Source organism: Scatophagus argus, chromosome 17, assembly GCF_020382885.2.
Source record: "Scatophagus argus isolate fScaArg1 chromosome 17, fScaArg1.pri, whole genome shotgun sequence".
In the NCBI taxonomy this organism is placed as follows: domain Eukaryota; kingdom Metazoa; phylum Chordata; class Actinopteri; family Scatophagidae; genus Scatophagus; species Scatophagus argus.
Window position 1 is genome coordinate 3,812,479 of NC_058509.1, and position 17,621 is coordinate 3,830,099.

The window sequence follows — 17,621 nt, forward strand, 5'->3', positions numbered from 1 at the left end:
CAACATAAAAATATTCTGAATATGTTGAGTCAGGCTGAAATCTGGTATCTATGAAAGTCCGAAGATCACACACAAATCATTTCCGTTGGCATTGAACTACCAAGTGACCACTTGTACCTTGTGTGACAACATCTGAGTTCTTCCACTCAGGTATTTACTTTAGTCACCGATCTGAGTATCTGGCTGCTATCAGCCATTACAGAGCAGCTCAGACAACTCCAAACTGACCCACATTCAACCTCCCTTGTGCGATTTGTGTCTTCAGACTCCTTCGTATCGTCTTGCTCCCTCCAGCCTGGACCTCCTCCAGGGTTGACAGCCAACCCTCAGGATACAAGTGTGATCCAGCAGCGGAAACACTGCACCTTTACCCTTAATTGTAAACTGGACAGGCCTCGGGGCTCTTCAGAGCAGGAGCACTGAGGCAAGTCAGCGGCCAGGCTGAGCTGTTAGGCTGAGTTAATCCAACTGCTCAGTGTTCACCTGGAGTTTGTCAACAACGTACAACATGCTAAGTCAAGTAAAACTCTCTCTTTAGTTTACTTTAAATACCTATTTGTTCTTTGTCATGACAAGCTTAATTTTAAACTACTAAACTAACTTTTTCAATATTATAAGTTTAAACAGAGTTAACTCTGAACTGAAGAAACACAAAACAACAAAATTCAGGTTCACAGAATTTATTATTAAATCTTCAAATCAAAAACACAAAACTAATCTCCTGTGGACTGCGTGTCCTCTGCTGGGTGCCTCCTGGTACTGCTTCACCACAAGCAGCTCTGCAAGGGAGATGCACACAACAAGGTTATTAGTGGAGACTTAAACTGAAATACCACTTTCACAGTCAATCTGCCAGTGTACTCTCAAATACACATACATCGCTCCTATGCAGTCCAAAAGCATTGTTTTCCAGCATTAACTCTGTAGATTTCTTCTACATTTTTGTAAACAAAAAAAACTGCAGATGCACTAACATGGAAGTCATCCTGGAAACACTGCAGTGCACTTGCTGGGTCTCCTTCAGCTCTGGCATTTAATCAGACATCAGTCTTCATTTTTACCTACAAAACAGGAAGAGACACAAGAAAAGAGCAGACCAGCTTCAATTTTAAATGTATAAGATGTGTAAAATGTGTCCCAAGTAAACAGTGAAAACATGTGTACTATAGTTAGGTAGGGGTTATAAAAAGGGGATCTCCAAATATTGCACACACTGCAGTCTGTTAACAGGTTTTGAAGTGCTTCTGCAAGTAAGAGGTTATGCAAAGCCTCTATATTATATGTATAAAGCCACATTTATATAATCAGTATAGAATAAAACACAGACTGGGTTCTTCTCTTGTAATGTAATCTTGTGAATTGTTCAGACATTTTGTTTTTAGAAGCACACAATGTGTATTTCACTGACCACTGTGGCTCTTACCGTGGTTTAACATCATAGACTGTCAGCCTCCTTCAAGTGGTCGAGGATCCTGTGGCGAGAAACCAACAATGAGAGACTGATACTAAACTGGTCGGCGGGTTTCTACCATCACTTTTCTTTGTTTGCTTTATAATACCGTTACTACTTTGAGGTTTTCACCCTTAAAAAAGACAAAAATGTCAGCATGTGAGACTAAGTATGTGTGTTTTGTGTGTGTATGAATGAATTTGTATGAGCAGTGACTGGAGACTCAAAAGAAAACCATACATTAAAAACTGTAAATGCAGGTTAATGTGTTATAATGTGGACATGCATCACAAGTAAATAACTCTTCCTGTGTGTATGTTATATGAACTGAGTGGATAGAGTTAACATACAGTCAGAGTTTAGAAAGGCATCTCAGCACTAACGAACTGCAAAAGGGGAAACGAGACAAATTCCTGACAGCAACGTTCAAATATATTGCAATCCTCAGAAAATGCTGTTATAAAGCTGTGTGAAGCTGGACTTCATACTGACCCATCAGGGGTGTTGCTGAAAACCCCCAAGCAGAGCTGGGAGCTGCACCATAACCTTGTGCAGAAGTAGGCTTGGTCATTTTCTTAGAGTGTCTGGGCAGTGCCCTTTTCGATGAGGCCGGCAGAGGCCAAAAGGGTTTTTCTGGCATCACACTCAGGAACGAGGCATTGAAAAGGAAAATCTTGGCCAATCACAACTGAGGATTTGGTTAGGGAATGGATCACAGTGCAGACAGATGCATCTTGACAGCCTCCGGGGCTTAATTCAGGACATGGGCTGAACGCAGTAGAGTTCCCTCTTGATTGAGGCTCACCAGAGCTTGTGTGAACCATAAACTCCAGGCAGTACCACTGTCATTTACAGATATAAGAAAACTCCTACACACAACCCACCAAAACAAAAATGCCACAGTCATTATGTAGTGTACTTTTTCAACATGGATGGCTGGTCACTGGCATGACAGGGTATTCAAGTTTAAGCACTAAGAGTGACAAAAATATGAGTAGTAAGAGGAACTGAGAGGAGAGAGGAAAGCAAAACAAGGGTCCAGCACTACCACTAAAGTTTCTTCTCAGACACGAGCTACGTCTCCCCATTTTCCTCCTCCTGAAGTGCTTTACCCAACAGCAAAGTGGCTGTATTGTTGAAGTGCTCCGTTACACTGTGAGAACACATATTGAGTGTCCAACACCTATTCTTTGTCATACAACTGGGGAATAATCACGTACAAGTTTTGGAATTAGAGTTCCAAAACTTGTACAGAGTTTGGGCTGTAAATAACTAGCATAAGGTTGCCACAGACTTGACGAGTTACACTCTGGGCTGCAAGTTGAACCATTGTATACATTTTGACAAATTAGCATCATTAAAAGATATGACAAATTATCTATTTGCAGTTTCTGTTTCTGGACATTTTTTCCACTATGAGCATCAAAGATGCGATTTCCTAGGGAAGTCACACTGAATCAAGAAATATTTATCTCCTGCCAGCGTGTAAAGACTTGACCAAGTTGAAAGAAAGCTGTACAAAAGAGTGCAATTTCTGAGGCAAACTGCAATTTCTTACTCAGGTTGACATAGTGGCATGGCCATGGCATAGTGTGTGTTTTCTGTCCAGATGGGATATGTCTGCTGTAAATAAAGCACTGGACAAGGCAGAGAGTACACACTTCAGATGATACAGTAAAGCTAACGTTCATAGCTCCTTACTCAATAGACAGAAGAGAAACTGCTTCTCGGGAAATCAGTGACAAGTTCAGTCATAATTTGTTTGAATTTAAATACTTGCATTTTTGTTCCAGGCATAACAAAACAAACAAGCATCTACACAGACAGGCTGCAACGAGCACTGGATTAAGAAAAACAGTTCTGGCAGACATTTTCTTTTTCTAAAATCCCACCCAGAGCAACTCAAGCAGTGTGATACGTTTCACTTCAAAACCACAAAGGCATCCCAACCCAGCACCACAAAAAAAAAAAAATCTGCTTTTAGTTTAAGAGACAGACAGAGGGAGTTCAGGGAAGACAGATGGAGTTCTGTCAGTTACCAAGAGTCAGTACAAAGTCTACACAACACAAATAGTTCCAATGATTTTGAGAAGTTACTGCAGCTCAGTGATCCACATTAGATGTAATTTTTGAGAAAAAAAGTGGCACATTCACATGCACACTTGTGTGCTATTGTTTCTAAAATGGCAAAAAGCCACCTTACGTCATTAGAGTTTTAACAAATACATTAAAAAGGGCAACACATGAGAAATTTGAAAGATGTACAAAAAAGAGGCACGGCGCATAACTACCCAAAAAGCTTTCCAACCACATTAAAATGGAAATGCCATCCTATGAGTTAGGCTTTGTTTCTGGGGGTTTTTTTTATTGTTGCACACAACCTGCCTATTGACATTGCTAGTCATTTTTCAAAAAAGTTAAACTGAAAAGAGAGCACACAACTGAAATATCTTGTACAGTTGTACAAGACTGACACTTCATGACTCTTTAATTTTTATTTTCCTTTAATATTTCAAACAATGCCAGGATATAAAAACAAGAGACCCTCTCATGACTCCATGTGTTCCCAAAATATGACGGTGTGTTCAATTTCAGCACTTTGTTCCACACATCTGTGGTTAGAAACTTTAGAAACTGCAGTGTTGATCCAGTGACTCAGCCGTACATTGCTCCTTTCATGCATATGCACAGAGAAGCCGAAGTACTACAACCACACACACACACACACACACTGCACGGGCTAAAATGCTTTGCCACATCCACACACAAAAAGGTTGAAGAACAGAGATCTGCACTGTGATGCCATTCTTTGTAAGTGTGATGCCAGAAGCCCTGTAAACATCACTGTGAGCAGCGACATGGACAGAGAGAAGAGTCAAGTCATGGAACAACTGTGCATCTTGTATTATAAACATGGATGGGACACTTACCTTACGTGTTCAGCTGATCTGTGTAAGCATACCTCTGGCTGTAGTGCAAACAAGTCCAGGCTTTACTGTCCACTGACTTCTGCAGAACTACTCATCGTCAATGTAACCCAACTGCAGAGAGGAGCCTCTACTGTGGACTGGGGCAGCCTGTCTTTGACAAGCTGGCTGACAGCAGCTAACACACCTCTCATTTACCCAAAGACATGAAACATACACACAACCACACAGGCACAACATGCCGTTCTCTTCAACCGAAAGGTGTATGGGACTTCCTGCCTCAGGTAGGTTGGAGTATAGGAGGTTGATTAGGCCTAATAGTGCACTTTTTGCCATCCGCTTTTAGGCTGAGGGATTTTTTTATTTTCAACAACAGAACAAACATGGGTGCAGCACAGCACAGGGGTTAAAGGTCACGAGGCCTTTAAACAAATCTCGACTAAGAAGGAAGGTGTCAATGCTTTCATTTTTAGTTCAGTCACATACAGTCAAAACGTGTTGTCACAGGGGACATCAATGTTCAGAAGCTGTTGACTATGAAGGTAAATTAACCAGGTATTACAGGACGTGCACACGTCCAAACCTGCGGGGAACTTTGCATGAGCTTTATGAACAGTATGAACATGACCAACAGTCATTACTTTCAGACAGTCTGCATCACTTAATCTTTTCATACTGAATTTTAAGCAAGATCATGTTTTAACATCAGCCCCAGTTCTGTCTTTTAATTATTTAGAGATTTACAGATCACATAAGCATCAGCTACCAATGGGATTGTCAGCATAAGCTTCAGCAGTGTTTTAATGCTCTGCATCATCATGAACTCAGTCACTGGAAACAATACTGAGACCAAGTCCAAGTATAAATCTAAGCACATATAAGGCATTAATATAAAGGCACTGAATATCTAACATAGCTACTATGTAAGTGTGCCTGACGCCAGCTTTTATCAAATGCAAGGGACTTTAAGAATAAGGCAAACTTCAACATGCAGCAATAGGGGAAATGCCTGTTCTGAACCTCTTTAATATAGTTGCTTAATGGTCTGTGGGAAACCTCTGTGATACAGTTACTCCGTAGTCTGTTAAAAGTGCTGGGCGCCACCTTTAAACAGAATGACTACAAACGCCACTTGCTATGATTTTCTTAAAATTTCTTGGTTCGTTCGTTCCATCTCATGTACTTGGAAGAAAAATGGCTGAATATTTCAAAACTATCTTCAAAATTTGCAAGCCACAGTCAAAGCTTTAGAGCCACCAGCTATCATGATCAATAATAAGTTTGATTTTTCAAAAACAGATGTCATTTGGTCCTCATGAGAGCTTGCTTTTCATTATCAAAACCACAGAAGCTAGAGACTTTGAATTTCTTGATTTGGAAACTTCTTTCTCATAGTCCATAGTCACACCTTTAAAGACGGTCAAACCTGTTAAAGAAAACAAAATGTACACAACACCAACACACACACAGACATTAACAATACATGTTTTAAACACTGAGGTAAAGTGTACTATTGGAGGATTTTCAGATGCTGTGTGGAGGAGAACATCTCTGATGTAGTCATGTTTTCAACTTGCAAAAGCCTCAATAAAATTAATATTTATAAATACTTTCCCAGTATATAATTGTACTTAACATTAATTTATTGTACACAAAATTAGATCAGCAACTTTAAGAGTTGCTATCTGTGTATTCACATCTTATTAGAATTTCATATCTCTTATCATATTGGCATTGAATTGACTTGTCTACCTCTAGTTTTCCATTTGCTATGAGACAAAAAGTCCAAGAGGTTACAAAATCCAGTTCAACGTGTCCATTGCTGTTTACTGAGTTAGATGCTGGACAGTCCATTTACAGGGGAGGACTACATGAGTAAATCCAAGTTTGTTTGTGCTAAATTATCCCTGTCAGTCTTGTTAAGTGAGAAAAGACCCTCAATGGGATAAAGCATCAAAAACTTAAGCTTAGCAAAAGCTGCTTTCTTTAATAGAGGAAATGATTTTAACTACAGTTTCAGCATTCATGATCTCACTGAGTTAGAGAAAATCAACAGCCATCAAACGTGGAGAAACACTGAAGGCTGGAGTAAGGCACAGTAAATAATAAGCTGGTTTGATTTTGCTTTAATATTTAGTGATCAACACTGACCCACAAACACGTTTAATGGTTGCAGATTGAACTTTCCGTCAAGAGATCCACATGTGAATTAACCAGCCAACATGGTGGTGTTCTGGGCTACAAAAGGAGCCCTTCTTTCGCAAAGATTTCCATGCCTACAGCAGAAGTGCAATGAGCTGTAAATACAACATTTCTGCAACATAACATTTCAGACTAATTACTGCAGCATACTGATGCCGGTCACTTTCAGTACATAGCTTCTAATCAGGTAGCCTGTTCTCCTATTTGAAATGATTTAGGGATCTGCTTTTTAAACATTAAAGAGAACCCAAATTATTTAAAAATGTTTCCCAAAATCATTAAGTTGTAATTTTTAAGTATGGTTATGTTCTTTCAATTCAAAAAAAGACCTTGAGTTTCATTCGTGTACTTGTTTCATCTAAAAGGGTCAGAAAATGTTTTAATGCAAGAGGAACAGCTTGATCAGCTTCACCCTCAACTGTCTATGCACGTTTCTCTGATTCAAGGCAAATGTAGCCGCTTTAATCCTCCGTATGCAGTTCTGTTGTGAACCTTACTAAGGCTAAAGCATTCTTGAGTCCACGCTATACAGCCACAAATTCCTCCACAGTCCATAATCTTTAAGGCTGGTCAAACCTGTTAAAGAAAAAATGTACATAACACAAACACACGTAAAATTACAGATTAACACTCGAATTCCATTTAAAAAAATCATCCAAGTATCTGTAGTCCAGGGTTCCCGAATGCCACAAGGAAAGACTTGCTTGGGAAAGATTTTATAATCAAGTAAAAAAAATGTTTTAAACTGGGTAAGACTCATTATCATACTATGATATGGTCTGGCACATATTAAGAACTACTATAGGATGCATTGCAGTCATTGAGTTATAGGTCCAGAGTCAGCTGCTGGACAGCCAGTTAATGTTTACAAAAGAGCTTCACACAAGTGACTGCGAAGGCCGAAAGCCACCTGTTGTCCTCTTCATATGAAATGTAAGCATTATAGAGTCACAAGGACACACATTGTAAATACACCTTCAGTGGTCCACACAATGTCAGAGTTAACAAAGTGTCCTGCTTCATCAACATATTCTATATATATATATATATAGAACAAAAAAGCCAAGTGTAAAGGTTACGCAGGTTTTCGGTAATCCAAGAATACTTACACTCACTTTAACAGCCCACTTTCTCCTACCACACAACTCTGAGAAAAGCCTGCCTTAGCAAGCCAGCGTCCATTTGATGCCAAGTGATGTCGAGATACCTCACAACAGGCACTGACATGATTAATGGGGTGAAGCCAGAACAGGCAATTCATTTTCATTCATTCATTTTCAATTGCATGAGATTTTAATGATTGTTTTCTCTTTCATGTGATAATTGTACAAAATGTTCATAGGTGGACAGTTTTTCTTTATATAACAAGCATTTTATCAGTTTACAGAGAGTTGAGTTCTAATCTGTGAATTAGTCTGTGATCAAACGTCAACCAGGGGTAGTCGACCATCAACATTTTAAACACTAAGTTGATAATCCAATTATCTCAAGTAAATCAATGCTCAGAATTCCGCTTTCATTGGTCCATGGACCAAAGCTGTTACATGCTCTTCTGATAACTTTTGGGAGCTCTTGTATCAAGCTGTAGTCACATTAACGTGACTTGGTTGACTAAGTTTCCTGAAATGCAAAAAGGGACTGGTCAATGAGCAGAAACCACATATGGGGTAAACACTTGGCCTCTCAACATAATATGGTAAGGATTGTGTATTACCTACAGAGCACAGTGAGAGAACTTTCAGCCATGTAGCTGTGCAACACAATATGTGTTCATCTCAGACCAATAAAACTGACTGGTCTTCTTTCAGAGGATTAACAAGATGTCAAAGGGAATTCACAGGCTGTAGACAGTGTGACAGTCTTATCACCAACAAAAAAAGGGAAAAGGGTCAAGCACACAGACTATACAGTCCACAGCAATGCGAGTCATATCAGTCTTCTAACTGAAAGCCAGGGCACAAAACTGAGACTCTGGGTTTCTTGTCTTCTTACAGGTCCAGCACAATGAATGCTTTGTCTGTGAAGTACACTTGTAAAAGTTCAGCATTCAGTTTCTTTGTTTTAGAAAAATAAGATCACGTTTTCATCCACACAAAGACCAAATGTGACATATGGATGCTTTAGATTCTGGTGGGTATCATGCTTTCAAAACGGACCACAATGCATGTAAGTCCAACTGAGCCTCTTGCCCAGTCATGCAGTCAGATTTACTCATGCCAACAAATAGACCTGCAGTATGGAAATTGGACTCAGATAAAATGCTAATTTACTTAAGCCTTCTTTATGTCTTCTTTCAACACAATTTGTTGAATTCTGTTGTACCCAAAAGTAAGTCCTCAATCCGAGTGACTACATTTACATGCAGGTTTGCAAAAGATAATATGTGTAATCAGCTAAAGCTGACTGATATCAAGAAGATGTTACAACAAGTTGATGTTTGGAGAGTATAAAGCTGCTACATGCAACATCAGCAACACGCCCACTTGCTCAATGTGAACTGTTTGGACAATGATCTCCTCTATGCTCAATAGAGCTCGGGCTAAATCATACATTACTTTAAACGAGAGAACTGCAGGGTAAAGTCCATTTAATATTCAGTGAAACTGATTAAGATATTTCTGTTTTCTCATAAGGCTTGTCCAGGTGATGTCTGGAAAAGTTCAGGGAGGCAGTTAATGTGCAAACACGGCTTAACAAAGATACTGCTGACATGTTATTTTGAAGCCACTCGGGCAAGCAGCAAGGCTGAGCGCAGTGATGATGATCTTCATATTAGACTGCATGTAAATGTAGTCAGTCACCCATGAACATGGACACAAGACACACCAACAAGGATTCTGTGTCTGTGATATGAGGAGAATGTGTTCGTAACGCTATCAACCACACACACACACACACACACATACATACACACACACACACACAGGCTTTCTTAAAGGTTCTATGTGTCATATTTCTGCTTTCCTGAAGCATGTAAAAGCAACATTAGTAAATTCAACTGAATGAAGCATCTCAGTGAATCCACTCAGTTTTAATCTAAAAAAGCTGGAAAGTATTTTTCCAAAGAGCAGAGTCCTCCACTTCCACTGAGCAGTGACTGTATCATCTTGTGTGTTGAAAACACAGAATAAATCAAGTTTCCTAAATAGAACAACCAATGCAAGGGCTGATGAAGATGATGCATGTTATCTAACCAGCGCAATCTACAGAAAACAAAGAATCAAAAAACGAGGTCAGGCATTTGCAGCGAGCATTTTGTGTTATACACTCGCTGCTGAATGAATGCAGTCAGGACTGCAGCAGAGATAACACATAGACCCTTTAAGACCTGATGTGGCAGATTCATCCAGTCTGTTTTATTTGTGCAAACAACCAACTGTTGGGATTTGTTTGCTTTCTGAATGCACTGTATGTTTTAACTAGGAATCTAGGAATAAAGGTTAAAGGTTTGTCCTGTTAGAACCAATGTGTCTTTATTATAATACATGCTTTGACTCCAAATGTATGGCACAAACACAGCCATAGAAAGTTGAGAAAATGTTACAATTATCACTTCACGGCGACTCACAGAGAATACATCTAGAAAAGAAAATTATACATGGTCGGGTCAGAATTAAACTAACGGACCACACGAGGGTGACCTATCTGTCCACACTACTGACAATACAAAATAAAAAATGAAAATATTAACTTTGTGATAAAAAGGAGTAAATTGTCAGGCTAAAATGTAGCAACAATTTAAACTTAAATACAAGAAATGCACGTCTGTTTTGGAGAATCTATACAAAGGGTGCTGCCGGAAGCATCAAACAGCAGCATTTTAAAAACGGGGTTTCTTAGCGGGACCATCAAACTCCTCGCGGACCCTGCCGTACCCAGGGTTACCAGGACCCATTCCCCTAGGACCACCCTGGGCAAAGCGCTCATTGCGCTGTGGGGGTCATTTGTCAGGTAAGAAGATAGGGGGGTGTGGAATAAGATGTGGGTGTGTTTGGTGCACAAGCACACAGTTCATGTCCATATGAAAGTATATATAAAAGATATGGCATTAGAAGTGATTTGTTTTATATCGTGAGCAGATTTATAACACAACCAGCAGGGGACACATCCGAAGAAACCGTTCGTTCCAATATGAAGATCCACAGGTGCCACAGGTTACATACGGAAAAGGAAGAGAGGGTAATGCTTTTGTTAGTCAGTGCCTACCTATTATATTCTCTCCAGTGCATGCCAAAACTAGTCCATAGACCTTAATAGTTATTAGGTCTAGCATTTAGTACACGCTGACCATATGAAACTCTTCATCGTCATTTAATATGGCAGCAGATACATAGCAAAAGCTCCTGATGGGGATATATGTAATAAATTTATGTGTAAGATATATATGTTACTAAATAAGACCTATAGACCTAAACATTTTGCATATTTTTTTGTTGCAAGCTGAATTCACGTTTCCTTAGAAATGTGGATATCAAGTGCCACCATAACAAATTTTAAATGAATTGACTTATTTTATGGTGTACAAATCTGCTGTTCAGATGTCACAGCACTTCACTGCATTGATAAAGTGATAAATATGACCAATGTTGTGGCCATAACATGATGTACAGGGACTGTAGTAAAAATATATGTGCAGAATATTGGCACTAGGCACAACATAATGTAAACATTGCACAAGACATTCAGCAGAACCATTTATCCAACAAGAAAAGCAAATTGTTGATCAATATGCAGATTATATGCCAATTCAAACAAGTTCTATGAAAACACAGAGGCTTCGGTTTACAACACAAGCCTAAAATTGAACATTATGGCAAGAACAGAACAGTGTAATGCAGTAAGAAGACAGAATACGATAACTTGAAAAGAATCTACCCAGCATCAACCTGATCAGCCTGTTAACTTACCCTGAGCTTCATGTCCAGATGTTACAATAAAACAGTGTGTCAATGTGAACACTTCATGCAACTTCCTGGATTATGAAACTATTGCATTGCTAGCATAAACTTTGCCAACAAACTTGAACCACAGACCATATCCACAAGGCAGCCATTCTCCTATGACATTATGCTCAAGGTGGAAATCTGAAATGTTATTATAAAGAATAACACTGTCCTGTTATGTTCCAGGTTTCAAGTCATACAAACACAGGTGGGTGGTGGGGAGTAACTGAAATATGACCTGGTGCCCATCCAGTGGTTCAGTAGCTGGTCAAAAGTCAGATTGTCAGATTTCTAACATTAATACAACTAGAGACATGGAACACAACAGTACGACATTATCATTTTGATGACAGACTTAAGACTTAGAATATGGCCACTATGCGAGTATGCTCTATTGGCTGCGTTTTGAGTCACTCAGAAAGTCTTTTCTTATCCATAGTCTGTATTACCTAGTTGGAGTAAGTAAAGCAAACCAATGTACAAGGACAAGGACAGCACTAAACGCGTGCTATCTTAAAAATATTTTCACTGCTCTACTTCGGCCTCAGACAATCCTTTCTGACAGGAAACTGAAGCAGTGAAATCCATCTGTGTTCTCTCAAAAGTCACCATACTCCTTTGGAAAAACAATAATTTTACCAAACAAAACATGGGAGTGTTTGTCTACTATTAACCAAGTGCATGTCTTTTCAAAAACAAAAACTTAGTTCTGTAAGTTCAGTGAAATACCGTTAGACCAACTACAAACCTTTTCACATAGAATATCAAAGTTTGATTAAAAGGTTTCTGGAAGCACAGCTCATACAGATCCTACAATGTCTACACATCCTTAAGCGTTTTTATTATTGTCGGTCTAGAAACAACCCTGAAATTGGTACTGCACTTCTGCCAGAAGCGTAGGTCTTGAGCTAAGTCCAGTAGTCACCAAACCATCCTACACACAAATGGTCACAAGGCTTTGCCTGCCCCCCTCAATTAATCCTGCTGTGATACACAATTTCTTTTTCGTTGCAAGTATCATGCCATCAGCCTGCACTAAAAGCATTATAAATGCTCAGTAACAAAAATAATGTTGATAAGAAGGTAAGAGTTCCTGGTCCAGAAGATGAACTACACACCTACAACAAGTCTCAAGTTGGCTTGTTGCACAAAAGGAGCTTTACGCAAGATTTCACACTGCCACCCAAAAAATACACATGGCTTTCACTTCTTCTCATGACAGATGATACATGAAATTGCTAGCACAGAATGAAAAAGTGATTTAAAATTAAAACACATTGTCAGCAGTTAAAGGAAAAAAAATACTGGTAGATACCATTGTGCCTCCAGTCAGGAAAAAGTGCCTGTCCAGCTCATGAGACAGGGCTTGCAATAGCAGTACACGACACAACCAATGAGGTAAGAGTAAGCAGAGCCACTGAAGTCTGTTTACAGCTATCAGAGAGCAATTTCTTACATTTTAGTGCAGGTTGATGTTTTTGTATCTGGAACGCAGTAAGACTTAAATGAATTTAACTGAGGGGGCTTGGCTTGCCATTGAGAGAAACCCTGTCAGACAGGCAGCATGTGTCACATTCAACAACCAGCAAGCCGCTGGGAATCAAATCATTCATATTTTCCCATCCTGCTTGGCCAGCTGGTCTCCATGATCTCCATTTAAAATCAGCTGGGAGTCTCTCCAGCAAAAAGGAAAGCCAAATATAAACTACATTTAACTACACTCTTCTAAAAAGTGGGATACATTACCATTTCGTTGCCCATCAAGCCTCCAGAAGATGATCCCATTCCCTGCTGTCCCTCAAAGCCCATTCCACCCATGGGAAACTTCTGGTTGGATCCACCAAAGGGCATATCTAACAGAAGCAACAGGTCAAGTCAAGGAGAAATACTACACATGAAATAAACACATCAGACAAACTCCTAACACAGCCTGTTGATATCAAAGCTGTTTCAGCATAACCAAACCAGAGTGTTGTGTTACATACACACATTAACATTCACTACTTTTACTATGCTCAGTTTTTTTGTTTTGCATTGTGGTTATGTTATAGGCTGTAATTTGTGGTGCTGTTGAATTTAATTGTGCTATACTGAGAAGTGTTTCTAAGATGCAGCCATTGACAGTAACTGGTCTACACAAGAGGGACTCCACTATTAGGGCCTTCTTAGTTTTGTATTTCATCTTTAAATTAAGTAACCTTCAATGAAATTAGTGAAAATTAACTTACCACCCATGCCTAAAGCTCCACCGGGATTCATTCTCATTTCCCTGTCCCTCTGTAATGGAAAAAAAAAAGAAACAAAAATAAATATTACAATACAAACAAATATTGATGAAGAATCGCTTCAATAAATATACAGAATCTAACAGTCCTGTATTCCAGCATTTATTTGATCTTACATCCATGAAGTTGCCCATCCTGTAGTTTTCCTCACGCTGGCGGCGCATCTGTTCTTCCATCTCCCTCTTGCGAAGCATCTCCTCCTCCCGTCTCCTACGCTCTTCTTCTTGTCTGTTTCAAAAGAGGATAATGTTAATCAAATGTTATCCAAGTGTAGAATTAATGTGTATTAATACATTTCTTATCATAAATGAAAAAAACTGTCAAAACCATAACATAGTATAGCAGAAGAAAAACACCTAAAAACAAAATCAAAAACTGTTGATACCTGAGCTGCATCTCCTTCCTCTTTTGCATCTCCTGACTGTGCAACTCCTCCATACGGCGGAGTTCCTCCTGACGCCTCAGCAAATCTGAAAGGAAACACAAAACCAGCGCATTTAATTGTGGTACCGGGACATTAGTGTGCACCACACAATGCAGATGCAGCCTTTTGTCTGTTTAATAACCCTGACAACAAATCACTAAACTCGCCTTGTCGGAGCAGGTTGGCCTGGTGCTCGTGGTACGCATCCTCCATTTCGCTCTCCAGCTTCTCACGGGCCTCTTGCATGTTCTTCTCCACCTGCTGCCTCTGCTGCTTCTCCATTTCATCCAGGGACTTCCACCGTTTGGAGTACTCAAATTCAAAAGTGCCTGGACGAGCAAAACGGGGAGGTTCCTCTCGCTCTCTATAGCAAAACATTCAAGACAATATACAGCATGTTAGGCAGACCTTTTGAGTTCTGCTCTGTCAGATGGAAATGCTAAAACTATTTCACATTTAAAAAAATTAAAATCACGAGCGAATGAATTCTAAATCCAACATCCTTTCATGCCCTTCCATTGACTACACAGCTGAACACCTGTCACATAACAGAGAATATTGATTTTTTTTTTTAACAGCTGCAATCCCTTAATAACCCCACCCACTACACCATCTGCTGCTCACAAAACAATAAGTAGAAGAAAATAATTAGCATAAAGGGATGACTGCATTAGACATACCTGTGTACTCCATATACAACTCAAATTCCAAATAGCACCATGTATCCCCAAAAAGGAAAAAGTGATGCTTACGCTTGGTATCTGGGGTTCTTCTGTGCCAGTTTCTCTGGAAGACCATCTTCATCATCATACTGCTCCAGAGGCTCAACAACAACAGGCCGGGGTGACCTAAAAATGGTTAAACAAACCAAAAATTAGGAATAAGCAAGAGCTTCAAGGGCCTTTCAGGGAGGTGTACAGACTCAGCACATAAGTGCGCTTCGAGCACTTCAAAAGCACTTACGCAGTAAGAAGGAAGACGCCCTCATTGCACCGATCCAGGGCCTTCCTGGCAGCAGGTTTGGAGGCAAACTCAACAATACCCCTGCCTGTGGAGCGCCCACGATCATCTACAATGACAATAGCCCTTTCAACCATTCCGAACTGCGAGAAAGCCTCTTCCAGTAGCTCATTGGATACAAAGGGAGACAGATTCTTCACAGACAACGCTGCAGAGTGTGTGGCAAATCGCACACGGAGGGGTCTGCCTTTCATCGGTGTGTCATCCAACTCTGCCTTTGCTATCTCTGCAAGTGCGCGGGATTCCTGCAAGAAGTAAAGTGAAATATTAATATCTATTAAAGCTAATTCATTGTTTTTCAGTCCTCTGATATTTACTAGACTATAACATTTAAGCAGAAAACAACCAGTAACAAATAACTGTTGGTTGCAGCCCTTTGCTATAAATAAGAATTCACAGCATATCATAAAGTACTGATGCAAAACGGGACCTCATAAACTCGTTTGCGCAATAGTAACCTTAACTCCGACAGACCAACAACTGAACAGCCTGGGTCAGTTAAACTGAAATGTCTTACCAATCGGATGAAACCAAAGCCTTTGCCTTTGTTGATGAAGACTTCGCTGGGTTCCCCATATTTTGCAAACAGCTTCTTGAAATCTTCCTCTGTGATATCATTGGGCAGGTTACCGATGAACAGACGGCACCGCTGTGTGTACGTCTTCTCACCGGGTTTCAGCAGCATGGACAGCGTTGCCCGAAACTCCTGTTGATCGGCAACATCACATCGTCAGTTCAAACCCTCAAATCTCCATGCTAAAGCCAGCAACGCTTTTGAAAAACAAACCAATGATGTCGCTGAAACTAATCATAAGGGGAGAGTGATTTAAAGATTGTGTTTTGTGCTGAAGATTGTAATAACGCTTATCTATAACATACGGACCAGCAATGTGAACACCATGATTCCCCAACAGTGCTTTGTTTCTGTATGAGATTTAAGTGTTATTCTACTGGATACAATACAACGTTTGGACTCTTAAGGCAACTTTGAACGCCAACTGATTTGTATACTTTAGTTTAATGTTGTTTAGGTCAACGTATCAAGGCAGCTTGAGGTAAGGGATGAGAAAGAACTTGTGCTCACGTAACGTTTATTCACGTTTCCATCTGCCCTTCCCCCATACGCTGTGAGGGGGAAAATAAACTCGACCTATATTCTTTAAAGTCAATTGCTGGTCAACTAGCGTAGACAAATCAAAAAATGGGGGCTCGGTGCAAAACAAATACCACATATTGCAGGCTACTTGTTTTATCAGAAAAGAATGAACATTTTGTGACCGTGCAGACTTTGAACAAGATGGCGGTGTCGAGGCAAATGAACTAGAGTGCGCCTGATTTTATTCACCGCTGGTACCGCCGTGAGCTCCTGCAAACGCTGGTGAATATAACCGGTCAGAGAATGTATGAACTCCGCCCACGCGGGCTGAACAATGTATGCAACCCAGCGATCATCAAGCTAGCATTAGCTGCCAACAATGGCTACTCGGAGCAGACATATTTTTAAAGACTACTACAGACCTTTGACTGGCTTCCGTCTGAATCAGCTGCTGCGTTCTCTGTGCCCCTTTGATCAGACTGCTCTCGCTCCTGTGGTTTTGTAGCCGGTGGCACTGCTCTCTGACTTTGCTGGGGGCCTGTCCTCTGGCCTTGGTGAGGACCAATCTTCTGGCCTTGGTGAGGGCCCGTCTTCTGGCCTTGCTGAAGGCCCGTCTTCAGGCCTTGTTGTGGCGTTGATTTCGGGCTTTGGTTCGGAGGCTGCTTCTGTTGTCCATTAGCATTTCCTACTGGTGACTTAATCTGTTGGTTCTGGTTCTTGTTTGCTTGGTTAGTTTGAGGGGATGTGATACCAGGTTTCGGTGGAGGTGACTGAATCTTCGGCTGAGACACAGGGGTTGTCGGTTTCCGCTGCTCCTGTTGTTGCTGTTGCTGTGCCGGCTTCTGTTGCTGCTGCATCGGGCCTTTCATTGTAAGAGCCGGACCGGGACTCGGCGGTGGGATGATAGGCAGCGACTGATTCTGTTGCGGCTTCGGGGGAGTCATATGTGGTCCTTGGTTAGGAGGTCTGTTGAAGTTATGATTTGGTCCCCTTCGGTTTTGATTCTGGAAAGGATGGTTCCTGAAATTTGGATTTCCCATTATCCCACCCCGCATCGGGCCGCTAGCCCCACCTCTGCGTGGCTGGAAATTATTCATCCCAAGGCCGCCGCGATTATTGTTAAATCGAGACATTGATCCTTCTTTCAGCGAAAAATGAAATTACGTACGAGATTTGGTAGGTAACAAACGCCTCCTACCAGCGTTCGCAGGACGAGCTTCTCAAAATGGCGACTAACCGTCGTGTGTATAGGAGTCTTTCTTTCTCCAGCTCAG

The 17,621-nt window shown here is 40.6% G+C and overlaps 1 protein-coding gene across 2 annotated transcripts; it reads right to left on the reverse strand.

Annotated features, from left to right (window-relative positions):
• Nucleotides 1-664: 664 nt before the first annotated feature.
• sfpq (splicing factor proline/glutamine-rich) lies at nucleotides 665-17,612 on the reverse strand. Of its 2 annotated transcripts, none has more exons than XM_046418146.1 (12): nucleotides 16,770-17,612; nucleotides 15,769-15,957; nucleotides 15,195-15,496; nucleotides 14,984-15,079; nucleotides 14,399-14,595; nucleotides 14,193-14,277; nucleotides 13,924-14,035; nucleotides 13,751-13,799; nucleotides 13,269-13,375; nucleotides 1,424-10,510; nucleotides 975-1,061; nucleotides 665-779 (listed from the first exon to the last, which is right to left on the reverse strand). In XM_046418146.1, exons 1-10 carry the CDS (start codon nucleotides 17,478-17,480, stop codon nucleotides 10,400-10,402), a joined length of 1,959 nt encoding a protein of 652 aa, XP_046274102.1. In that variant the 5' UTR covers nucleotides 17,481-17,612; the 3' UTR covers nucleotides 665-779; nucleotides 975-1,061; nucleotides 1,424-10,399. The 2 variants fall into 2 exon arrangements, with proteins under 2 accessions (XP_046274102.1, XP_046274103.1); XM_046418147.1 differs by having other exon boundaries at nucleotides 1,424-1,472; nucleotides 16,770-17,611.
• Between the last annotated feature and the right edge of the window lie 9 nt (nucleotides 17,613-17,621).

Excerpts from the sequence above, each read along its gene's own strand:
- sfpq (XM_046418146.1), bottom strand. The coding sequence starts at position 17,480 with ATGTCTCGATTTAACAATAATCGCGGCGGCCTTGGGATGAATAATTTC. Across the intron at positions 14,036-14,192 it reads AGGAAGGAGATGCAGCTCAG|ACAAGAAGAAGAGCGTAGGA; the intron begins GTATCAACAGTT and ends CTTTTGAAACAG. Across the intron at positions 13,800-13,923 it reads GGATGGGCAACTTCATGGAT|AGGGACAGGGAAATGAGAAT; the intron begins GTAAGATCAAAT and ends TTTCCATTACAG.